At 43.6% G+C, this 26,205-nt stretch overlaps 1 protein-coding gene across 3 annotated transcripts in view; it reads left to right on the top strand.

Moving 5' to 3' along the window:
• ENO4 (enolase 4) overlaps positions 1-26,205 on the top strand; it is a 434,196-nt gene that overhangs the window by 161,483 nt on the left and 246,508 nt on the right. For all 3 annotated transcript variants that reach the window (XM_069239262.1, XM_069239263.1, XM_069239261.1), the window contains exons 5-6: positions 13,870-14,039; positions 23,656-23,787. In XM_069239262.1, coding sequence (XP_069095363.1) covers positions 13,870-14,039; positions 23,656-23,787 — 302 coding nt within the window. The remainder of the gene's footprint in view (positions 1-13,869; positions 14,040-23,655; positions 23,788-26,205) is intronic.

Genomic DNA, 26,205 nt, shown 5'->3' with positions numbered 1-26,205 from the left:
TTTTGAGCTAGAAAGTAAATCATTGCTTAAGCTGTTATTTCGCAACTTGAATATTCGCTCCTGCTAGGAGGCCATCTGCCTCTGCTTTCAAGGATCAGACTGTATAATGACTGTGATATTCTCTAAGTTTATGGACAAATTTGAGGAGAGAACAACTTAAATGTATGTGGCAGGTGACCAGTCCTGCGCCTGGACAAAGCACAGGGTTGGGGACCCAACTGCAAGTGGAAGGCGGCTGTATCTTTGAATATAAAGACTACGAACATTGTAGCACACTTGCACTTTCATTCGACTGTCTAATTGCCAACTAGTTGTTTTAAAATTGAGCCAACAAAAGACATCCTTAACTTTGGGGACAATATAATGCTGCCGCACTCCAGGTCGCTTATCTACTGCTGTCACTTGTGATTAATGTTATTTTAATATTTTTTTAAGTGCGTTAGTATTTATTAATGTCAGACTAACAAATAGATTAGTATTACAGCATTTATTTTTTCATGGTTTTAAATAACTATCAAATAAGCATTATATATACATATTTTAAACAGTCATCTATATATCGTAAAATAGGTTTTACAATTATTAAACCTTCGAAAACTGTATATCTGTGTTTCTAATTATGGAGATTGTTTTTTTTTAAGTGATGAAAGCTTATGTGGACAATTTCATTTTAAAACATGAATTTAAAAAAAGGCCTTCTTGCACATATTTTTCTTATTTTGCCCTGATATAGCATTCCTTAGCACACCATTGTTCGCCCTCTTGGCTTATATAAGGAGTGAGACAAAGGCTAGGTATCCTGGGTTATCTCACTCGTTTATGAAATTAACAGGTCCAGGGGCGTAGTTTGGTCAGTATGGGGGGGTTAGCTTCAGGTTTTTTTTCCCCCACCAATCATGCTGGGACAGCTTGTTAAAACACATTATATGAGAAGCAGAGGGGGTCTTAAGGGGTAGTGGAAAGAGAGTAAAGGGCAGATTGTTAAGGGCACTGAGAACACAATATTCTTTAAACAAATTAACATCTGTTAAGGGCTCCAAAAAACATAGAGGAGAGAGTGTGTGTTTTTGTCATTGTAGGTGTTTAAAAATCCCAGGTGAAATCTGGCAGGCGCTTCACTTGGCGCGACTGAAAGCACTTGTACCCAACTATTTACTACAGAATCACATTTGGTAGGGGGGTGTAACACCCCAAAACATCCCCCTATAGCTACGTCCCATCCATAGGTCTATTCTCCAGTCATTGTAAACAGTTCAAATTGCAATCTGTGAGACATTAACCCTTTAAACACCATGGACGTAATGGTTACGGCCGTGGTTGCATCTCTCAGGTGCCACGGACGTAACAATTACGTCCAGGTACTGGCTCTCTGAGGAAGCGCTAGCGATGCGATTGGGCAGCAGAAATGCCCACTAGACACCAGGGAATTTTTTTATTTAGGTGATTGTCAAGAGGGGAGCGACCCCTTGGGCAAGGGCCACTCCGCAGGGGGACAAATCATTTTTTGCCCATTTCTACACCACCCACCCCGGGGCAGATCGCCCTACTATAATTAGGGGAGGGGGGGGGGGGCAGAAAACCCCTAGACACCAGGGATACTTTTTTTTTGTTAATTTTTTTTTATATGTGGGGAGCAACCCCTTAGGCAAGGGTCGATCCCTGGGGGGCCAAATTATTTTTAGACCATTTCTGCCCCCCTGGGGCACATCTGCCTAATATAATTAGGCCGATCAAGCTACTAGTCACCAGGGATTTTTTTTTTATATACTTAGGGGTAAGGGGAGCGGCCCCTTGGGCTACTGCCGCTCCCCGGAGAGGCAAAATATTTTTATGCCATTTCTGCCCACACCCCGGGGGCAGAAACCTCTAGACACCAGGGATATATTTTTTTTAATTTACTTTGTTTTTATGTATGGGGAGCGACCCCTTAGCAAGGGTCCCTCCCCTGGGGGGCAAATTGTATTTAGGCCATGGGCAGATCAGCCTTTATTTGTTAGGCCAGTCTGTCCCCAAGGGCGGTAGAAACCACTAGACACCAGGGATTGGTGTGTGTATGTGTGTGTTTTGTTTGGGGGCAACCCCTTGGGCAAAGGTCTCTCCTCATGGGGGGACATTACTGCTGGCCCATATTTTTGGAAGGCCCATCTGCCCCCTAGGGGGGCAGAAAGCCCACCAGAGACCAGGAAAGATTTTGTTTTTCAAAATAAGAGGGTGGGGGTATGGCCATACCCCCACCCCAAATGAATGAGGCCAAAGTTGTTCTGCCCACCAGTGGGCAGATTGGGCAATTACCCCCGATCCACACCCCGGGGGGCAGAAAGTCTACTAGATATTGGTTATGCCCCCACCCCAACTGAAGGGGGTAACAGTCTTTCAGCTCTCCCCCGCTCACTAAAACAACTTATCCCACGGCAAGCTCGAGGACATTCGATTATTTTGGGTTTGGGTATTTAGTTGGGCCATGAGAGCTTGGTAACTCTCAAAATCGCCCACTTGGAGTGGTAAGGGCTGCACTTTTTTTGACTTTGGGACGCTGCCAGGTAGAAAAATCTATGAGACCTAGACACATCTAAAAACTAAACATCTGGTGATTCCAGGGTGGTGTGCTTCACATGCATCCCGCATCATTTTCTTACCCACAATGCCCTGCAAACCTCCAACTTTGCTGGAAATCACACATTTTTCCTACATTTTTATGATGGAACTTTCCGGAATCTGCAGGAACCCACAAAATGCCTACCACTCAACATTGTCTCATCTATACTGATAAAAATTCTGCTGAACTTGTCACCCTAAAAATGTTTTTTTTCCAAAATTCCCTTTTGGACCCGCTTTGGTTCCCCATCAATTTCAACATGTTTTTGGCTCTTACCTGTCACAGGCACTTGGCCCACCTACACAAGTAAATTATAATTTTTACCCGGAGACTGAGGAGAACTTTGGGTGGTAGGAAATTTGTCCCGGTGCGGTAATCCCACACAGAAATGTGAGAAAAATATGATTTTTATAGCTAAATATGAGGTTTGCTGAGGATTCTGGGTAAGAAAACATTGGGGGATCCACGCAAGTCACACCTCCCTGGGCTCCCTCTGGTGTCTAGTTTTCAGAAATGTCTGGGTTTGGTAGGTTTCCTTAGATGGCTGCTGAGCCCAGGACCAAAAAACGCAGACCGCCCCCCCACCGGCAAAAACAGGTAGTTTTGTATTTGATAATTTTTTACAATTTTTATTGGGAGACTTGGGGGAATGTTGGGTGGAAGGAAATTTGTGGCTCCTCTCAGATTTCAGAACTTTGTCACCGAAATGTGAGGAAAAAGTGTTTTTTTGGCCACATTTTGAGGTTTGCAAAGGATTCTGAGTAACAGAACCTGGTGAAAGCCCCACAAGTCACCCCATCTTGAAATCCCCTTAGGTGTCTAGTTTTAAAAAATGCACAGGTTTGGTAGGTTTCCCTAGGTGCCGGCTGAGCTAGAGACCAACATCCACATCTAGGCACTTTGCAAAAAACAGCTCTGTTTTCTTTGGGAAAATGTGATGTGTCCACGTTGTGTTTTGGGGTATTTCGTGTTGCAGGCGTTAGGCCTACCCACACAAGTGGGGTACCATTTTTATCAGGAGGCTTGGGAGAACGCTGGGTGGAAGGAAGTTTGTGACTCCTCTCAGATTCCAGAACTTTCCGGCACCAAAATGAGAGGAAAACTTGTTTTTTTTTTTTGGGTCAAATTTTGAGGGTTTACAAAGGATTCTGGGTAACAGGACCTGGTGAAAGCCCCACAAGTCACCCCATCTTGGATTCCCCTAGGTGTCTAGTTTTCAAAAATGCGCAGGTTTGGTAGGTTTACCTAGGTGCCGACTGAGCTAGAGGCCAAAATCTACAGCTAGACACTTTGCAAAAAACATGTCAGATTTCAGTGTAAAAATGTGTCCATGTTGCATTTCCTTTCGCAAGGCAATAGGCCTACCCACGCAAGTGAGGTACCATTTTTATCGGGAGACTTGGGAGAATACAGAATAGCAAAACAAGTGTTATTGCCCCTTGTCTTTCGCTACATTTTTTCCTTCCAAATGTAAGACAGTGTGTAAAAAAGATGTCTATTTGAGAAATGCCTTGTAATTCACATGCTAGTATGGGCACCCCGGGATTCAGAGATATGCAAATAACCACAGCTTCTCACGCCTTATCTTGTGCCCATTTTGGAACTACTAAGGTTTTCTTGATACCTATTTTTCACTCTTTATATTTTACCAAATTAATTGCTATATACCCGGTATATAATGAAAACCCATTGCAAGGTGCAGCTCATTTATTGGCTCTGGGTACCTAAGGTTCTTGATGAACCTACAATCCCTATATATATCCCCGCAACCAGAAGAGTCCAGCAGACGTAACGGTATATTGCTTTAAAAAATCTGACATTGCAGGAAAAAGTTAGAGTAAAACGTGGAGAAAAATGGCTGTTCACCTCAATTTCCCTATTTTTTTTATTTCAGCTGTTCTTTTCTGTAGGAAACCGTTGCAGGATCTACACCAATTACCCCTTGCCAAATTCAGAATCTTGTCTACTATCCAGAAATGTTTAGTTGTCTGGGATCCAGCATTGGTTTCACACCCATTTCTGTCACTAACTGGAAGAAGGCTGAAAGCACAAAAAAAGTAAAAATGGGATATGTCCCAGTAAAATGCCAAAAATGTGTGAAAAATTGGTTTCACACCCATTTCTGTCACTAACTGGAAGAAGGCTGAAAGCACAAAAAAAGTAAAAAAATGTGTGAAAAATTGGGTTTTTTCTGAATTAAGTCTGCCTGTTCCTGAAAGCTGGGAAGATGGTGATTTTAGCACCACAAACCCTTTGTTGATGCCATTTTCAGGGGAAAAAAACACAATCCTTCTTCTGCAGCCCTTTTTCCAATTTTGTTTAAAAAAAAAAAATGAAATGTTTGCTATATTTTGGCTAATTTCTTGGTCTCCTTCAGGGTAACCCACAAAGTCTGGGTACCTCTAGAATCCCTAGGATGTTGACAAAAATGGACGCACATTTAGCTTAGGTAGCTTATGTTGACAAAACGTTATGAGGGCCTAAGCGCGAACTGCCCCAAACAGCCAATAAAAGGCTTGGCCCCTGAGGGGAAAAGGCCTGGCAGCGAAGGGGTTAATTGAGTTGATACATGATTTTTCACATGGGTTTCATGTGTTTAGAATAGCAAAATGTGATTCTGATCCTGTTTCAGAGGATTTGAGAATATGAAATATGGTTATCCCGTATTGGATCTTTCATAAATTCACATGCTTGAATCCTCCCCGTCGTCGAAGTGGGAGTCCCACGGTACATAAAATAGCAATAAATAATAAATAATTATTTTTTGCCATAGGCTATAATGGAGTCAGAGCTTGCTCATATAGCCTATCCATGTCCTTTTGTGAAAGGACCCAAACCTGCCTGCTGTCCAATCAGGCACCAGCACCCTCTAGAACCTTCTCCAGAGAAACTCTCTTCCTCAGATTTTCTACCGCACGTCGTGTGAAGGGAGTCTCCCTGAGCTCTGCTCAGTTTTTTCTTCTACTTCAGACATTTTCTCTCAAGAAAGCTTCATATATGTCAGATTCTTCTAGAAAAGGCCTTTTCCGCCCTTGCAAGACCTGTGGGAAGAAAAGGCTCCATGTGGATGACCCACATAAAGAATGTTTGTACTGTCTCTACCCACAACATCAGGTTAAAAACTGCAAAATATGTTGCACCTTCTCCACAAAGACCCTCAGAGACCGGGAGGGCAGACTCCTGACATGGTTACAGGCCAAATCCTGTACTTCAGGTGAGGAGAGTGGGTCAGAGAGGCCACATAAAAGGTCCAGATCTGAGGACCTAGGCCACATAGAGAAATCCAGAAAGAGGCAGAAATCTCATCATGGGAAGGGCTTACAGACTTCAGTCTCCTCTGAGCCTTCCTCTCCTCTTCAAAAGAAGGATTCTTACCATCTATCTCCTTCTTCAGAGCCTTCTACTTCTGGAAAGATGACTCTGAAAATTAGAACAACAACGACGACACCGTCGACGACCGTGACGACGACGACGGTACCTACATCTACCGTCTCCACTTCATCGTCGACGAGACCGTCGTCAGCGTCGACGACCTTAACATCGACAGTAAGGGGTCCGATCCCTTCTCTCCAGACTCCATCGGCACCGTCGACGACTGCCCCGTTGACTATAACCTCACCCACGTCATTCTCATCGGCACTATCGCCATCGACGGGGTCAAAGAAACTACCGTCGACGACACTACCGTCGACTAAACCATCATCAGCGAGGCCATCGTCGGCGAAACCATCGTCGACGAGACCACCGTCGACGGAAAAATCTGCACCATCCACGGCTGCATCAACTTTCACGCCATCGACAGCAGTGATGCCTAGCGGACACGTTGAGGCCATTCCTACCTCTTCCAGCTCTCCGAGCCATGGTCAGCATCAGAAGTCTACCTGCACAGGACGTTTATCCTACCGACACATCTCCAAACAAGGTGTCGGCTTTACTATCCAGTTATCTTCCTGACTGTGAGGAATCGGACGAAGGTCCTTTTGGAGATGCACATAGCCCTTCGCAGCTCCATGTCAAATATCAAGATGACGATGAAGAGAATGAGTATGAACAGTATCAACCATACTACTCTCATCAGGACCAATACTATGAAACACGGGAGCCTCAACACAGAGACACCGTAGAAATGCCTTCCTCCTTAATCCAGGATTTACAATCCATGCTTCAGGATTATAGGAGAAGGTTTCCAGCGGAAGGTCAACCACCGGCGCCGGTCTCTACGGTGACGCCAGGTAATGCTCCTCCTCCTCCAGCTACTCCAAGATCAACATCACACTCGGTGTTAGCTGCACCCCCTAGAGATGAAGGTTCCACTTCAGGGGAAGAAGAACAAGAAGAAGGAGAAATTTCTACTCCACAACATCCTACAGAGGAATGGGATGATTACTTGGCACCCACTCCTTCTCCACCACCTCCTCGCCCCTCTGATTCTCCGCCCGAGGACATAGGTGGTTTCCATAATCTTATGGACAGAGCTGCAGTACGTTTCCACCTACCAACATCTGTCTCCCAATCGGAATGTTTCCTGCATGATTTCAAAGAACAATCACGGAAGTCGGTATGGTCCATTCCGATTATTGATTACATTTGGAGCGAGGGCACAAAGATTATGCGGAATCCGGCTACTGTTCCTCCAGTTCCACAAAAACTGGATAAAAAATATAAGGCGACCCAAGATTCTCCGGCATGCCTTACTGGCCATCCAAAGCCTGATTCGGTCATCTCACAGGCTGCTCAAAGGCGCTCCAAAAATCCATCAACGCCTGTCTCCACTCCTCCAGACAAGGAAGGTCGCAGACTGGATAATATAGGCAAAAGATTCTCCTCAATGTCTGCAATCACTGTCAGGGCAGCGAATTCATTAGCAATTTTAGGCCGATATGATCGTCAGATGTGGTCCGACATGCAACCTTTCCTGGACCTCATCCCAGAAAATAAGCAGGAAGAGGCACGAAAGATCCTACAGGAAGGTGAGCGTGCGTCGGAAGAGATTATTGACTGCGCTCTGGACATAGCCTCTACTGGTTTCCGCCAACTAGCGGGCGCCGCTGTCTTACGACGACAAGGTTGGCTCAAGGCCACATCCTTCGGACCAGAAGTGCAGTCCCGAATTCTCGACATGCCTTACGATGGGGAATCTTTGTTTGGCAAACATGTGGATGACGCACTTCAAACCATTAAGACGGACACAGACACGGCCAAGTCCCTGGGTACCCTGCAGTACAGGAAGCAGCCCTTTCGAGGGGCTAGAGGGAGAGGTTTCACCTCATTTCGAGGTTCCTTTCATAGACAGTACCAGCAATCGCAGAACAGGCTCTCATACCATCAGCAGTACAGGCAATCATCAACTGCCTCCTATACCAGACAGGGAGGGAAACGAAGACAGGGGTCACAATCCAGAGTTCAACCCAGAAAGCAATGATCTTCCACAGGCACCGGCTATGCTCCCTCAATGCCCGCAACATCAACAAATAGGAGCAAACATTTCCAACTTCATCCAAGAGTGGAAGAAGATAACATCGGACAAGTGGGTGCTAGATATAGTGACCCTGGAGTTCACAGAAAAGCCACCGCTTCACCCACCAACATCAGGCAGCTCTCTCCACCTTCGTCTGCTTCAAGCGGAAGTCCTCAGCCTTCTGGCCAAAGGGGCTATAGAGGCAGTTCCTCTGCAGCAATGAGGTCTCGGATTCTACTCCCGTTTTTTCCTCATAAGGAAGAAGTCGGGAGAGTGGCGTCCTATATTAGACCTCAGGAAGCTCAACAAGTTCCTTCGGAAACAATCCTTCAGGATGATCACATTGTCAGATATCTTGTACCTCTTGAATCCTGGAGATTTTATGACAACCTTAGATCTCCAGGACGCCTACTTCCACGTTCCAATACACCAAAAACATCGCAAATATCTCCGTTTTACAGTAGCCGGTGCCCATTATCAATTCAGAGTCCTGCCATTTGGCCTCAGATCAGCTCCGAGAATCTTCACGAAATGCCTTGCCCCAGTCGCAGCCTCCCTCAGAAGCAAGGGTTTCCAAGTGTTCCCTTACCTGGACGACTGGCTCATAAAAGCTCCGTCATCTCTACTAGCCTCAAAAGCCACAGATGCCTGCCTAAGACTATTCAACAGTTTGGGTCTAACAGTGGACCTACAAAAGTCAGTCGTGTTCCCCGCATGCAGGAGAGTTTTCCTGGGAGCAGAATTGGACACTATCCAAAACAAGGAATATCTTACCCTAGCAAGGCAGCAGAAGCTGACCCAATTGGCTGTCACAATCTCTGCAAGAAAGTTCGTTTCAGTACGACTATTCAAATCGCTTCTGGGCATGATTTCCTCAGCCATAGTCCTAGTACCGCTGGCAAGACTCAAGATGAGACCTCTACAAGAAGAACTACAACTCCAATGGACCCAGTCACAAGGATCCTTCGACGATTTAATAATCATCACACCAAGGATTCGGCAGACGTTAGAATGGTGGTCCCACATCAACCACCTCTCCTACGGTCTAACCTTTCTGGCACCAATAGCAGATTTCGTTATCACCACGGACGCCTCCCTGGAAGGATGGGGAGGCCACTTACAGGACATGCGCATTCAAGGCAGATGGTCCAAGCTCCAAAAGGAGATGCACATAAATCTGTTAGAACTGAAGGCGATTCATCTTACGCTCAAAGCTTTTCTGCCACGCATCGCAGGATCATCCGTGTTAGTCAGAACAGACAACACAACAAGCATGTTCTACATCAACAAGCAGGGAGGAAAAAGATCCCTCTCCCTCTCAAGGGAAGCTCAGTCTCTCTGGAACTGGCTCACACGGAACAACGTCCGCCTCAGGGCAGAGCACCTGGCGGGGGTCAACAATGCTCTAGCGGACTCTCTCAGCAGGACAGACGACAACTGTCACGAGTGGGAACTCAACCAGACCATACTCTAGAGCATTTTTCAACGATGGGGTCGGCCGATCCTAGACCTGTTCGCCACCAACCTGAACGCCAAATGCCAGTTTTACGCCAGTTGATACCCACTCCCGGGGTCGTGGGGAAATGCTCTTTCGATAAGATGGTCCGGGATCTTTGCATACGCTTTTCCCCCCATTCCACTGATTCCCAGACTCCTCAGGAAAATGAAGACCGAAGGCTGCAAGATCATTCTCATAGCCCCCAAGTGGCCGAGGCAGTACTGGTACACGGAGCTCCTCCTCCGGTCAATAGCCAATCCAGTCCGTCTCCCTTGCAACCACAATCTTCTATCGAAGAATCAGGGTCTCATCTTACATCCCGACCCAACTTCACTGCACTTACATGCTTGGCTCCTGAGTTCAGAGAGTTCCAAGATATGAACATCGACCAAGAATGTAGGCTCATATTATCTAAAGCGCGAGCGGAGAGCACGAATAAGACATACAAATTAAAATGGAAGAGGTTCTGTGTTTGGTGTTCTCAGAACAATTTTCATCCATTTCAAATCAATCCTGAGCAAATTCTTCCTTACCTGCTCTACCTTTCCAAGGCTGGTCTTTCCTATGCATCAGTCAAGATTCACCTAGCAGCTATAGCCTCTTACAGACGATCGGCTAACATGCCTTCTAATGGTTCAACCAGAGTCATCAAACAGTTTATGAAAGGACTGTTCCGCACCTTTCCTCCAGTTCGCTTACCTCCGCCAGAGTGGCACCTTAATATTCTCTCCCAGCTCATGAAAGCCCCTTTTGAACCCATCCATAGAGCTGAACTCAAGTACATCACCTGGAAAGTGTCAACCTTGCTCGCCTTCACCTCTACCAAAAGAGTCAGTGATATACAAGCGTTCACTACTAAAGAACCCTTTTTAGTTTTTTCTGAGGATTTCGTTATGCTCCGAACCAATCCCAGATATATTCCCAAAGTTCCATCTTCATTCCACCTCAATGAACCAGTTATTCTACGAACCTTCTTTCCAAACCCTACTACGATAGCAGAGAGAACTCTCCATTCTTTGGACATTAAACGATGCCTAAAATTTTACCTGCAAAGTACCAAGAACATCAGGAAATCAGACCAACTCCTAGTATCTTATTCTCTGGGACGTCAGGGAACAGGAGTAACCAAGGCCACTATAGCCCGATGGATTTCTTCCACAATCCAATTTTGTCACACCAAGGCAGGAAAACCCTTGACTAGGCGCCCGAGAGCCCACTCTACAAGAGCAGTCTCCACATCGGCTGCTTTGTTTCAAGGTATTGCCCTTGAAAAAATTTGCCAGGCTGCGACATGGAAAACCACACACTCCTTTACGCAGCACTATTGTTTGGAGTCATCACAAAGAACAGACTCTCTAGTAGGACAAGCTGTGCTACGCCATCTCTTTCATTAAGGTGAGATCTTTCCTTAGTTATAGTCATATGGTTTAAGATGCAGATAACCATGTTTCTATTGTGTTTCCTGGTGAAATATCTAAAGTGTACGTATGTATGTACTTGTTAATGTGTATGCAGATAGATGAATTTTATCTATATTATATATATGTATATATGCACGTACTTAGAGTATCTGTATTCCTTCGTAACTCACGCTCAGAAATGTATACGTTTTCTATAAAGGTTATTATGATTATTATTAACTATAATTTAGATAGAGGGTCTTCATGCTCGCACCCTCCACCCACGCTGGATTCAATGTTTATCAACCATACTGCTGTCTATTCAGATTCAAGCATGTGAATTTATGAAAGATCCAATACTGGATAAGAAAACAAGTTACTTACCTGTAACTACAGTTATCCAGTATTGGTATCTTTCATAAATTCACATGCGACCCACCCTCCTCCCCTTTGATGCTCGCATTCCTCTCAGGTTTTTTAATTTTTCACTCTCGTGCTGGAAAATCTGAGGAAGAGAGTTTCTCTGGAGAAGGTTCTAGAGGGTGCTGGTGCCTGATTGGACAGCAGGCAGGTTTGGGTCCTTTCACAAAAGGACATGGATAGGATATATGAGCAAGCTCTGACTCCATTATAGCCTATGGCAAAAAACATTTATTTATTATTTATTGCTACTTTATGTACTGTGGGACTCCCACTTCGACGACGGGGATGATTCAAGCATGTGAATTTATGAAAGATACCAATACTGGATAACTGTAGTTACAGGTAAGTAACTTGTTTTCTTCACCTGTACATGGGTTCTCAAACCTGCGAAACACAAACTGCTTGTTCTGAATTTGGGAAATCAATAGAATACAGTCAGTGGTATAACGAAAGTTGAAGGGCCCCCCTCCAAAGTACCTGAACGGGGTTCCTACCTCCCAGGACCCAGTCAGGGGCCTGCCACTAGTGCACACTGTACTTTGCATCTACCCTCTGGATCACAGCCCTCCCACACACTAGAGGGGCTGCAGGGGCCTTTGTTACGCCACAGAATATAGTGTCTCCTCAATTTGACATCTCAGATCAGACTAATTGAATTCCAACTCCTGTTTTTCTCCAACAAAATTGCCGCTGATGGTACCTGCTGGAATTTATGTAGAGAAATGGGTCCTCGTTCTCTTTTTGCAGTTTAGAAGTGCCAAAAACATGCAGTTTTACAATACGTTAAAACTGAAACTAAGTTAGCTCTTCCCCAACATCCCACTTTCGGAACTCAGAATGGTAGGGTAATTGGCCAGGAAGAAACTGCAAAGAGCAATGATGAGTATTCTTGTAGCATTTTGACCTCCCTGAATGGTAGAAGGAGAACCTGAGATGAGAAACAGAGACAGAGAGGCCACAGATCAGAGAGCAGAGGACACCATCTGGAATCTTCTTTATCATCGCCTTTTGCAGATTCTAGACTAGCTTTGATATGGGGGTATCTACTAGAAGTGAAACTTGCATTGGTTCTGATTATTTGAACAAGATGTTTTTCATTTTTAAATGAGCCGACAGGAGAGACAGTTTTGTGACTACATATAGTCATTTTTCCTGGCGTGGATGGTCTTCCCCTTCTTTCTAAATCTTCAGAGGCTGCACCAAGTTTGAGTTCTGCTTTGACTACTGATTAGTCTGTTGGGCTTATTGTGTGCCGAATTTCTCAGATATATATCTAGCTGATGCTCCTGTATACTTTTTGGATGACTCTTATTGTTTTAAATGCTTCTTTGTTCTACGTTATGCCATGTTACAGCTCGTCTGGGCCCTAAATAGCCTTCATTTGATACTTGCTCATTTGATTTTTTGGGTTATATTTCTGCTAAACACTGAAGAGGGCAAACAATTTGCTGGCTAAAATCATATTCGAGTGACTAAGATAAAAGGCGGAGGAGGCTGTCTGGTAGACTACAATGAACATGCCCAGTCACATCCTTTTTTGAGGGATTCTAATTGACAGTCCACTAGATGACAGACAGTAGAACAGTGTAAAATAAAGATCGGGTTGTAGAATCAAAAGGAAGTGTCTGAGTCTCCTTTTCATTCAACATCCCACAATGGCAAATACATTAATAAATTAGCAAAGACGTAGGCTGGAGGTGTGGTTTCTGAATTATTACAGCATTATTGCATCATACTAGAAGTTAGTGTGTGAATACCGCCATGCATTTAATTTTGTGGAGCCTGACTTTTATGTGAATGTTGAACTCACAAAAGGGACTAGAAAGAGTGCGGGCAGCCAACGGTTTTTATTTATTCCTAGAACCAGTCACAGTTAAGTGAAATTCTTTATGCTTCTTTCCCTGCAATAGAGAATGGTAGGTTGGCTCTTCCTTCATGCTATTGATGCCACATGACGTCAGGTTTAAGTAAAGTGAATGCACACCGAGGCATAGGAACTGGAGTAACACTCTCCACCCCTAGCACACAGAAAGCAGAGCATCTGGCAGATCATCCTCATTTACATTTTAAAGAAGCTGGGCCAGTTGAAAGCTTGTTGCAAAGACCTTGTTTGGAATTTGGTGAGACTAACTTTACCATTCTTCTTCCAGAGGCTGATAAAATAAATAAAAAAAAATCCACATGTACTAACCAAAGTAAATAAACAAACAAGATCATTTCATCATCATTAGTTTTAGTAGCTACCACCTTGGACAGGTATTCAATGGCCAGCATTGTGGTGAAATCATCTACATCTCTGCTCCACCTACCTAACTCTCTAGTTTCAGTATGAGTAAAGGGTTGTGAGTTTGGGTTCTGTTGGTGAGGCCGTTTGATGGTGAGCTATGTTTTTTGGCCTACCTATGATAGAGACATCTGCAATAAAACAACTGATTCCTTAGGAAAAAGAAACAAAAGAGTTGTAACTTGTCTCACCCTTTTTAAATCCTTGCAGGGAAGAAACAAGCTGCTGTAGAAAAGCCGATCCCGCCAGCTGAACCCAGTGAATCAGTTCTCCCGGGCAGTCCAGCCATCTGTGGCATATCACTTGCTGTTGCCAAAGCTGGATCCATCATTAAAAGAACACCTTTGTACATGCATATTGCTTCATTGAAGAATGAGCAGGTAGTTTAAGTGGTTTCTACCAACTTTCTATATGAACTGTGTCACTGACATTTTACTATAATTGGATGCAACAATAGGCCTGAAGTTCAGAAAAGTTTCCTTTTGCCAGTTTCTAGTTCTGTGTTTCTCTTCTTAGTCCTCTGTGCCGTATGTTTGTTTAAATGTAAGTTGCTTTTCTCAGTGGCCTCTATCTAGTAAGTTTAAAGTGTTCAATTGTGCACCATCTGAATGCATCTTTGAAGTACCCAGTGTTGTTGCCTATACTCACTAGCTGTCAGGCTAAAAATCTCACTGTTCATATGTCCTTAGTGCTCATCACAGAGTACTGATTATGGTTCGCCTGTGTTATGTTTCAATCATTATTTTAAATGCAAATCCTTTCTCTCTTTTGAGGTCTGGCATTAGACCTTTTGACTTTGTTACAAAATGCATAAAATACTTACATATAGGAGCTTTCAGCCACCTCTGTTAATCCATTGATCTGTTGTTGTGTTGTTCACATTTTGCTTCCGTCCACTACAGCATATGCCATGGGGCGGTGGGTCAGCCTTCTTAAGCCAGTGCTTAACTTTGATACTGCATTTTGATCTCTTACAAGGATAACATCTACTTACAAGCTAGTTCCCTTCAGAGTTTTTACTTTATAATTACTTTAATGTTGCCTTTGTGTTTAAAGCCTAACATGTTAGCATTTTGGTACACAGTTAGGGCCAGATGTAGCAAGGCATTAGCACCTCACAAACGGCAAAAAACGCCGTTTACGAGGCGCTAATGCCTGCATGCGATGCAGAAACACATTTTGCGAGTCGGAACCAACTCGCAAAATGTGTTTCCGACACGCAAATAGAAAGGGGTGATCCCTTCCTATTTGCGACTCGCACTGTGATGTAAGTTGATTTCGCGGTCGCAAATCAACTCGCAGTTACCTTCCCCTTTGTGAATGATCACAAAATTATTTTTTCAGAGGAGGACCACTGCCTACTCTGGAAAAAAAACGAAACAAAAGGTTTCGGTAATTTTTTCTATTTGCAGCTCGTTATCCTTTAAGGAAAACGGGCTGCAGATAGAAAAAAAAACTGCTTTATTGAAAAGCAGTCACGGACATGGTGGTCTGCTGTCTCCAGCAGGCCACCATCCCCGTGAGTGCCTAGACTCGCTATGGGGTCGCAAACTGCGACCCACCTCATAAATATTTATAAGGTGGTTCTTTGCGACCCCATAGCGAGTCGCAGAAGGTGTCTGAGACACCTTTCTGCATAGCAAATTGCGAGTTGCAAATTGCGAGTCGGAAGGACTCCGAATTTGCAACTCGCAATTTGCTTTCTACCTACATCTTTATCAAATCCCATCTCCTGCAAATGCCATTGTAAATTACTTTGGAGTGTTTCGCTTTTCTGACTGCTGCTATTTAACAGCATACCAGACTGCGGCCATATGAAACTGTTTTCTATTAATTTATCTTCTTTTTATTTTTTTATTTTTCCTTCTTTCTTCTTTCCTAATTTATTTTCTTCCTTCTTACTTTTTTCTTTTTCTTATTATCCTCCTCTTTTCTCTCCTTTTTTCTCTTTCCTTCTTTCATTCTTGATGCATTTCATTCTTTTTTCCTCTTTCCTTCTTTTTCTCTTTCCTTCTCTTTCCCTCGCATTCCTTTTCTCTTTCCTCTTTCCTTCGCTCTATCACTTTATTTATTTTACTCTTTATTTTTTCATTCTTGTCTTCTTTCATTTTTTCCATCTTTCTTTTTTTTTCTTTCCTTCTTTCTTTCCTTTTATATTCCCTTTCTCTTTCCTTTGCTCTTTCTATCTTCTTTCTTTATTTGTAAGAGGCTTTCAGCCAACTTCAGACATATTGACTCTTTTGGTCTGTGTTAGCCAAGACCTTTAGATTATACTAAAAATATGTCTATAGCCTAGTTACTTATAGGGGTTTCAGCGAGACTTCATCCATAAGTCTGTGATTGGTGACATTCACATTTTTCTTCCACCCACTTAGGCGTGCATTAAGGGCGATGTGTCAGCCCACTTAAGCCATTTGTTTACTTCAGTACAGGTTGCGGCATGCTGCCCTTTCACAAAGAACACAAAGTAGTTCCCTTCCGTGTCAGGAAGTATCATGGTACTGTATTGTGTTTTTTTTGTATTTTAAGACCAAAAAAACATTTTTTTTTACCTGTAGCACATGATTGATTGTTTCAGAGTGCTGAGGATCGGGCATTCCCAAACAATAAAGTACTCCAAAAAGCATGACAAAACAAGAATTGCCAGAAGGCTGGTGGCCAGCGCCTGACCACTTGGCTTTGCCTATGCTTGTTCTTGTAAAAGTTTTTTTTTTCTGGAGTCTATCTGTCCACTTTCTTTAAATCAATACAGCCACCATTTGAGTGAAACAAGAGCAAATATTCGTTATGCTTGAAGCTTCAAAAACACCCTTATTATGCCTCATCAGTGGGTACTCCTTTTTTGTATATCACATGTCCAGTGCATTTTGCGCCTTTGGTGTGCTTCTTCAGGGGAAATGCATAACTGTGAAAAAAGAGGCATAACGATACAAAACGCAACTAATAATCACCTACATTGTGCGTTGCTAGCACATGGTGCACCACACTCGTCTCTCCACCACGGATCTTAATTCATGTTAATATAGTTTCTCAAACAACAGTTAAATGACTCCAAAACGGATGCTCCAAATGTTTTCAGTTTTCTGCCTTTATCCTGCTAGCTGGGGTGCTGGTGCTTCCGTCACCCGACCCCATTAAGCACCACCTTGCTGTTTGGCCCGTGGAGTGATTAGTGGGTATTCTAAATCTGCTTCTATTATCTCGTATGCTTTTGATATCGAACCCTGACGGTCTAGCGAATCCTTGTGAATTTCTGAGACATACTGAGCTGTATTGCCACCCGGACCGTACCTGTCTCTCTCTCCCCTGACCCGTCTTTTTGATGGTATAGCATTATCTTTGTGTGTTATTCATTCATGCTGAGGGTTCACTGCTTAAGCAGTGTCTGCCTCCTTTTTGCCTGGGAGGCTGAGTCCTCGGAGTATCATCTTCGATGGCTGACACACTTTCACAGTCCAAGGCCTTCTTCTTATTGTAGGCCAATGAACATTTATTCAGAGGACCCAGCACACGAAATGCAAAAACTGTCCCCTTAAATCCTAGCATGTTCCCAAAGACTACAGTAGTTGAAGTACATACAAATGCTCTGCAATGACATGGAGGCTTGTCTTCTTTTTCCCTTGAAGTCTGATTCCCATGGCCATGGATCAGTGAAGTGTCAACGTGTCACCATGCTCTCTTATACAGAGCCAAAGAAGCCTAAACAAGACTTCTAAGGAATCAGCCACAGGCTCCTCATCGGAGACTTTTATTATCCCCCCGACCAAGTGACACTCTGTGCCTGTCACTGTGGCTGATTCTGATGGCACTTCTGCTGAGAAAATTTCATTATCGAGGCCATTTGCAAGATTGAGGTCATGTCCTGTCTCAAGTGTAAACACTGTTCGTCATTAATGTCAACAGTGAGGCATCCACAGATGCCTACTGCACCATTGTCAAGAAGCCAAATAACAAAGGAAAGGCTCTCACTCGCAGTGAAGTTTACTCTCTCAACAAAGTTTACCCCATCAACAACATCCCACCTGTTGACATCGACTATTCCGTTGACAATTATTACCATCCCATTGATGATGAAGAACATTCTGTCAACAAAAAATCTGTCCCATCAACAATGGCTAGCCTGTTAATAACCATTTCTGCCTTGACAACACATACATTGACTTTTCCTCAGATCCCTATTTCAGTGACTATACCATTGTTGCTGGCAGTGTCTACACTCAACAACTCTCCAGAGCCATCATCACACATTTAAGATGACTTCATGATCATGTCACAGTGCAGGTAAATTCATTGACTACGCAGGTCAGGGTGGTGACAGCCAGGGTCCCATTTATTCCAGCAATGGAGATTAAATTTCATATTGGTTACCAGAAAAAGATCCTTAAGACTTGGAAATACATTATGATTCAGAGGAACAGTATGAATACACAGAGGAACAGTATGAATACAGAGACCGTTTCCAGTGTGACAAGCAGCATTAGCAGGTGGAGCCACCCAATTTGCCACAAGTACCTATTATGGAAGTTTCTAGAGAAGTCTTGGACTCCTTGGTGTATCTAGTGCAGGAATGCTACCGCAGGTTAGCTCCCACCACAAAATTACTTTACAGCCTTGTGTGACTCCTTTGGTTATTCTTTTTTATTCAGTTAAATATAAAGGAGACCAGTCTGCATGGCTGGACCATTTGGGATACCTGCGGCTGCTGACAAGCAAAATCAATCAGTACCAAAATCCAGTGCAAAAGACATTGGCAGGACATGATCAGGGATGATGATGATGATTTCAGCTGCATCTGTAGAATAATGCTGAAGGGAAAGAGGATGAGCAACAGGATCCTGAATTGCGATAACTATATCCCAGCAGTGGATCCCGGTCAACAATCTATGGTATATCTACCACAAAGACATCCTGGTATCAAAAGCCCTAAAGCCGAGAGGATGCTAGCTTCCAGCTTCCCATTCTTCTCTGGCATCTATGATAACTACACTTTATGATAGATGCCCAACATTATCATTTCAAGGTACAACCAGTTAGCCTAGAATTAAAACTACCAGTGTTCTCAAAATGTTGAGGACCACATTTGCTTGCATCTAGGGGTGAGAATATTTCCTTGCCTGGGCAACTGGGTTATGAAAGCCCCTTTATTTCAGTAGGCTATCCAAGCAGCCAAACTGTCACTGAACTTGTTCAACAAAGAAATCAGTCCTCACTGCTTCACAGCTTTCTCTGACCTTAAGACCAAGCATCTACACGGAAATTCTGAGAGCTTTTCCATCTGACAAAAAGACGGACAAATTGGCACAGACATCCATTGAAAGTTACACATTACTGTATGAAAATACGGAGTATTTTTTGAGGATGATGCTGTCTTGCAGTATCTGGGTTCTGCATTGTCGCCTGCAGGTGAGACCACTGTAAGAAGAGTTAGACCTGCAGTGCAAATACATTTCACAACAATGCGACGAACAAATCCTGATCTCTTCCTAAAGCAAACAATTCATAACATGGTGGATGCTTGAGCCAAAACACACAGGTCCGTATCGCTTTACTGTGGAACTGCAGTTCTATCTAACAGACTCCTCTCTCGAGGACAGGGGAGCTCATTTGCACAACCTTTAAACAAGTGGTTTCTGGTGTCTTGAAGAACAACATTCACATATGAACATTTCTGGAACTTGGAGCAGTCAGACTTGCTGTAATGGCATTTATACCACTAACTGTCACCAAGAGGTACCTATCAGGACAGATAGCATGACTACTCTTTGCAATAAAATGACACAGAAGAATATCAAAAAGGCTTTCTTAAGAAGCATAGTTACATTGGCACTGTGCTGTAAAGAATGGAATCACACTAACGGAGGGACATGTGCTGGCATTGCAAAACATCAGGTGGATACCTTAAGCAGACGCAACTAAAGTTGTTACAAAAGTGAAATTGATAAAGTAAAGCTTTAGCTGTTGCTAGGCAAGGGTAGACTGATCAGAGAAGGTCTTGGTGGAGTAAAACTACTGGACTGGTTGTGGTTTCCTGGTGGCCCACCCTGAGGTCAGGCTGGCACGCATTGCTAAACAATGCTGGAATAGATACATCCAACCGAGGCAGGGTGTGCTGACTTATGCCCCACAGCTCCTATTCTGGAGTGTGCCTGGGATGAAGGCTCTGATGGAGATACATGATCCGGGGCCCTGGTGGCAGGCCAGGGTGACATGTGGGTGAACTTTACGTGAAAAGGGAGCTGCACTCCTTTCAGGATTTCTGAAGGTGGACATGGCATGGGTGCAGGTCAATTTCTGACCTACAGTGCTCTAGTGCTGGAGATCAATAATATCAGGGCGGTAGAACAGGAGGCCCAAGCCCTGCATCAACAGCTGCAGTGCATATTGATGCATGCCTGGGACGAAGGGCGATCACGGTATTATACATGGCATTGCAGACCGCTGAGGCAGAGCTTGCACTCCTCAGTAAGCCCCTTTGGAACGCATATCATAGCCAAACAATCGGAGATGGCATTTGAGTAGGTAAATCAGGTGTCCCGGAATGCTCGCTTGAAGTTCACACAGCTTAATTGTTGACATCACATTTACCTTATCCCACACCGTCTGCATTGGCTGGTCCTGGGAGTGGCGGCAGTAGGTTATCGTTGTGGGCACCCAGATGTGACTGTCCTCCACATGGTGTAGGATTGCCCTTCGTTGGCAAGAGTGTGGGTGAAAGTCATGGAACACATATCAGTGGTGATAGACGTGCAGCTCCCACTAGATTCTTTACTCTGCCTCCTTGGCGTCACGTACTAAACATTACCTAAAATTAGATGATCCGTCAGTGGCCCTTTTCAAGCATCCTTTGGCCATGTTATGGAAGGCGGCACAACCACCATCAATTGATTACCTGGTTATGGGAGGTTCTTAGGTGGACAATGGCCAAAGCCGACACCCTGACGTGAAATTTACACACAAGGAGAAGAGGCGGTGTGGCCACTCTATGGGATACTTATTTGCTCAACATACAGGATGCAGTAGAGGCTCTCACTAGAGCACAAGCCTCGTTTGCCATGCCCACCAGGGATTTTCTGAGGAAGCCCTGGTTTGCATGGTGGCACGTCACGAGGGACATATGAGATACGGATTTAGTACCATAGGACCGATCTTGTCCTCTAGATGCTGTAGCAGTAGGTGATGCAGCGGCAGCCAATATGTTCTTAACGTGCTCATTGAGACACACCGACTGCCCTGCCCCCCCATGTCCATGTTTCCCTCCTCACGTTTGCTCTCCTCCTACACAAAGATAGACCATGATAACGAGCCTCATTGGCCTCCTCAGGTTCCCTTTTTCCCAGACAGTTTGTTTACTTGGTTGGAGTTACACTTTGGCCAGTCATGCTTACAGGGCAGATTTTGCTTGTGAAAGGTCCACTGCAGAGCTGTGTTGCCCTGGCCAACCTCCTTGCAATGGGGGTGGTGCTTTGAGTTTCAGCATGTTGGGGTAACTCTCATTTAGTGGGGGTGCTCCTTATAGGGTTCTGTTTTATTGCCATTTTGTGAAGATATAATTCCTCTTGTATTCTTTGCTGAATGATAGATCGACTTATAAATGCTTCGCTGCTGATGCTTTGATAACTGTTGTATTGTGATAAAAATGCCAAGAAAGAAATATATATATTTTTAAAGTAAAGCTTTAGCTTTTGCTTCAAAGGCGGGGCACGCCTCCTGTTTATCTCTGCAAAACTAGAGAACTCCAAACGCAATTATTTCCCCAGCAGGTTTTAGTATCCCTTGAAATAAGAGGAAGAGGTTTTGCTTTATCAGTCTGCAATATAAAATTACTTTTTTCCCTCCAATCCCTTGTCTTGCCGATTCTTCTCAAGCTGCAGACAGAACCAGCGTGGGGGCAGGCAGCTTATGTACACAAATCTCTGGGATCTCTCGGTAGACACTGATCAACTTCAAACCGGAAGGTTCTCCTCTCCAGAAATCAAGGACAGATTCTGCACCACATCCCCTCCTCCCTGCACATGACTGTCGAACTGCTTTGGACCTAGCATTCTCCCAAAGTGCCCAAAAATTCTTAAAGCATTTAAAGCGCTTCTGATGTAAAGACTTAGTAGAAAACCGTCTGCATATGGACCGCATCTCAACACTTTTACCCACTGTCCGCATGAACTAGAACAGTACCTTCTAGCTCTTGCCGAATTGTGCTCATCTATTTGCCTATAAGAGTGCATATGCAGGCTATCTCAGCCCTCTAAGCAATCCTTCTAATTTTCACTACAATAGTCAACGGGTCCGTGAGGGGGCTGCACATTCACCTCCCTGGTAAAATGCCCACTGGCTTAGGAGCCTAAGACGCTGCTAAGGGCTGTAATTGAAGATCAGTTCGAGCTTATACACAAAACCTGGCTTCAAATGTACTCAAGGAAGACAAGATTCCCTCTAGCTGTATCATTGGCAAGGCGCATTAGTGAAATCCGAGTGTTTCCCATTTAATCATCTAACTGGAGATTTGACAAAAACAAAGGTGATTATTTCTATGACTCCTGGATTCCGGCTTAAAAGTTCAACGCCATCTGAACAAAGGAATTCACTTAGCAACGTTTCCCTCAAGCATCTACTGCTGTGAAAAGAGTCTTGCATTTTTTAGATCTCAAATATTGTTTGAAGTTTTACATCGACAGAATGAAAAACCTTCGATGAAAAACCTTTTATTCCATAGGAAATATAAAACTCTTCATCTCCTTTGGAAATTCTAACTAAGGGTTTCGTCTCTCAAAGCAATACACTGCTCGGTGGATTGCAGCTTGTTTCTTTTCCTGCATTGCCAGATCCGAGTGGACTCTCAAACACAAGGTAGAGGTACTTTCCGTCCTCCCATTCTCCCATTCCTGAGGATTCTGGGGCTTTTTCTTTGACGAGCTATGAACATTTGAACGTTCAAACCTCGGAGGTGCAGGTCATGTGATGAGATGGATTGGCAGCACATGGACTATGGCAGTTTTAGGGTTATTTTGCTCTCTGTAATATACTGCTTTGTTGACGTTGACTACAAAGAGTAACCATTCCGACTTTGAGGAACAATTTAAGTATGCGAATTTAAGAAATATTCCAATGCTGAAGACTGTGGTTACAGATAGAAAACCGTTCTTCTTTTGCACATTTTAGTAGCCTTTATTTATTTTTCCTTATCTTACAGTTTCATTGCAGTCCTTGATCTCCTGTTTTAAAAAAGACGTAATATAATTAGAAGGTTCGGAGGCCCTCATTTAAGCTTGGCCTGAGCCTCCTCTCAATCTTAATCATCCCACCATCCTGCCTTTCTACAGCTAAAGTTAGTGGTGGAAATTGCCCTCAATTACGCTGCGGGTCGGCTGAAGAGACAACTGCTGTGCTTTAATGAACATCAACATGGTGGTGCAAGCATTGCCAAATTGATTAATACCCCTGTTCTGGCTGGGGGAATTTGTAGCATCACCTGGAGAAACCTGTACCACACTGCTGTCCTGTGGGGCGTTTGGATTCCAAGGGCCCATCGCTCCTTACCTGGGGTGTGCAAGCAGTCCAGTTTTGTCAGGGTAACTGCACATTTGGTGCTGGGCGATTTTAAGACTTACCATACTTCTATCAAGTATTGTCAATTCTATCAAGTACTGTGGTGGGGGAGCTGTCTTCTCTTCCTTGAAGGTCAGAAAAGCCACAATGGTTCCCTGGGCTCTGGAGAGGCAAGTAGCCTAAATTGGGCTGCAAGTATGGCCACCCGTTTCATACACAGCTGCTATTTGGCAGACTTGTGTCATGTGTGCGACACCATTATCTGTCAAATGTGTTATGACACAGGGTCAGTTGTATTTACATTGCATGAACTGTTTAAGAAGGGTGTGTTTTATTTGTTTGTTGATCTTTTCATTTGCTTATGGAAGGGCCTCTTTTACCAAGCCTTATTTTTTTGTAAAAATCATAAACAAACCACAATCCCTTTTTAACATGGCTTTTCCATTTTTGCAGTTGTTGCCCATGACATTGGCTATGCCACTGCCAATGGTGACTTTGCTGAGCTGTGGAAAGTCATCACCTGGCAAACTGAACCTGATGAAGGAGGTGATTGTGCTGCCACGGATTGATCTCACAATACGACAAGTAAGATCCTGAAATCACTTAGAAAGCTTTCAATCTGACTGTCTACATGTGTAAGGCTGTTGCAGTAGCTGTGTGAATATTTCAATGAGCAATTGGTTAATTGAGGGAGACCTCTAAAAAATGAAGGCAATCTAAGACATAATGTTCACTGGAAAACAAGAAACTTGCCACCCAGAGAAAAAACAGAAAATTAGAAACTCGCCATTGTTTATCTGAGATGGTCTTGCAATGAGACAGAATATTATATTCCGCTACCACCTTCTCACTGTAGGATATTTATTTTGGGAAAAGGTCCTTCAGTTTGAAGATCCTGGCATCTGTCTTCTCTTTAGTGTAACGTCATTCTTGAAAACTCACCCGTTCCTAAAGTCCCTTTATCTTTATGTACTGTATTGTGTTGTATCGCAACATTAATATAGTGCTTACTACCCCCATGTGGGGCACTGAAGCTCTTGCCAATATGGCTACACCTTGTAGGGTATATAGTTGGAAGGATGTTCTCCTACTTTTGATCCCATGGTAGAAGTGTTTTCATGTCGTGCGTGATGACCACTAAGGTGCGTTTCTTGTGTTATGGGATGCAAAGCTTTGCAGTGTGATGAATAAAGAAGTGTTAGAGATAGGCGCACAGTTTATGGTTTCAGTAAACTGTAAAGTTAAGTAGCCCTGTTGGTGCCTTATTGTATTTTTTATTTTCATAGTCCACTCAGCTGGTCACTGCCCTGGATCGTCCATTTTGAGATATCTATTTAAAGTTTGTGGTCCTGGGAAGGCATAAGTTATAGGGAGACATGGATCCAGAGAATTTCTGAGATGGACTTTCTTACTATCATCCCATATCTGATTGTCATTGTGAAATGTCCAAAATGGTCATATTATGTAGCTAGTGGGGCCTGCAGTGGTGGACTAAATTCAAGTCCTCCAGTGGTCAGCTGCATGTGGTAGATCTTTTCAGTTTTCCTATGCCTGTTCAGTTGGTGACAGATGGTTTAATGCCGTGGACTGGCACGGTACTGGCATATGGACATGACCCATAGTAGTTTTTAGGTCGAGAATAGCAGCGTGCATGCACTGCTTTTCCGACGTGTTGGTATGCATCTGGGCTTTTAACAACGCCCACCGCATGCACATCACTCACTTGTTCATGGGCTCGCCCTTCAAAAATCCTTTGATGACATTGGTAAATAGTTTACGTTTGTCCCTCCTTGGGGAGGTTTTGTTACCACCTTGGCTATCACCCCTTTTACATGGCTAATTGCACCATTGGGATAAGTTTGACTGCGAGCGAACTTTTTTTTCCTTTTGTGTCTCTCCTTATCGCTGATGCTCATGGCGGCTGTGAATCAGATCGCTTATATGAAACTGTTTTACTTTTGATTTTCAAGTTACGTGGCAAGAAAAGTCCGGTTTGGAGTTTACAACGCTAACAGCTCTAACGCGAGCAAATGCAAGACCTTTTGCATTGCAAATGCTTGTTGTCTTATGTGGGTGTGCTAGTGGCAAGCATGGTAAGGAAATTAGTTCACAGCCTCTATGAACTACAAACAGCTGCCCAATAGCTGAGTGTTATGGAATCAGTATTAGTATGAGGCAAGACGGTTATATGTTGTATTGTAACTTCATTTATAAAGCACTTACTATCCCTTAAGGGATATTGTAGCACATTATGCCGGGAAGCATGCTGCTCCGAAACCGAGGATTAGGGTTTTTTTTGGTAATTGTTGTTTTTTGGGAGTAATATTGTTCTCTTAAAGAAACCATGCACTGCATTAACTCAAATTTCTATGTGGTAGATAAAATTAATGAGTTCCACGTGATCCTGGGTATATGAATTCATTTATTGAGTGGCAGTATTAATAAATCAGCTACAGGAGATTAGGTATGGGTAGGTTGCAGGGAGTGAGAATACCCCTGTGCAAACACACTACCATCATGTGTGGGTAAATAGGATTAAAATAATGGTTTTATTTTCCCTTAAAATCCACATGAAGGAAAACACAAAACATGAATATTGTCCTTGAAATGTTTACACTAGAGATGCGCCTCCCGTTTCCTTCTGATGAGGCATTATAAAGAGGGTTACACTGGAGTTTCTTGTGCGTCCATAAAAGCGTGAAGCACATGAAGGGTTTGATGTTGCCTAAAAGGTCTCAGTATGAAATAATCAAAAAACATAAATGCAGGTAGTAAATAAGTCCAAATGTCACATACATTACTGTTCTCAGCAGGACTTACTGTGTCTGTAGAGAAAGATTTCCTAAAGTACAACTTGCCAAGTGTTTTTCACAGTGAACTCCTGGGGATACCAGACAGGGGGGTGAATGGTACTCAAGTTGCGCACAAGGCAGTTGGGAGCTAAAAGCAGCAACTGTGTTCCAGGGATTGCTGTGCTATTTACAAAAACTAAGGTACTTCCTG

This window comes from Pleurodeles waltl, chromosome 6 (assembly GCF_031143425.1).
Source record: "Pleurodeles waltl isolate 20211129_DDA chromosome 6, aPleWal1.hap1.20221129, whole genome shotgun sequence".
Lineage (NCBI taxonomy): Eukaryota > Metazoa > Chordata > Amphibia > Caudata > Salamandridae > Pleurodeles > Pleurodeles waltl.
Note: the sequence above shows the minus strand (reverse complement) of the source record. Positions and strands in the feature narration are given on the sequence as shown.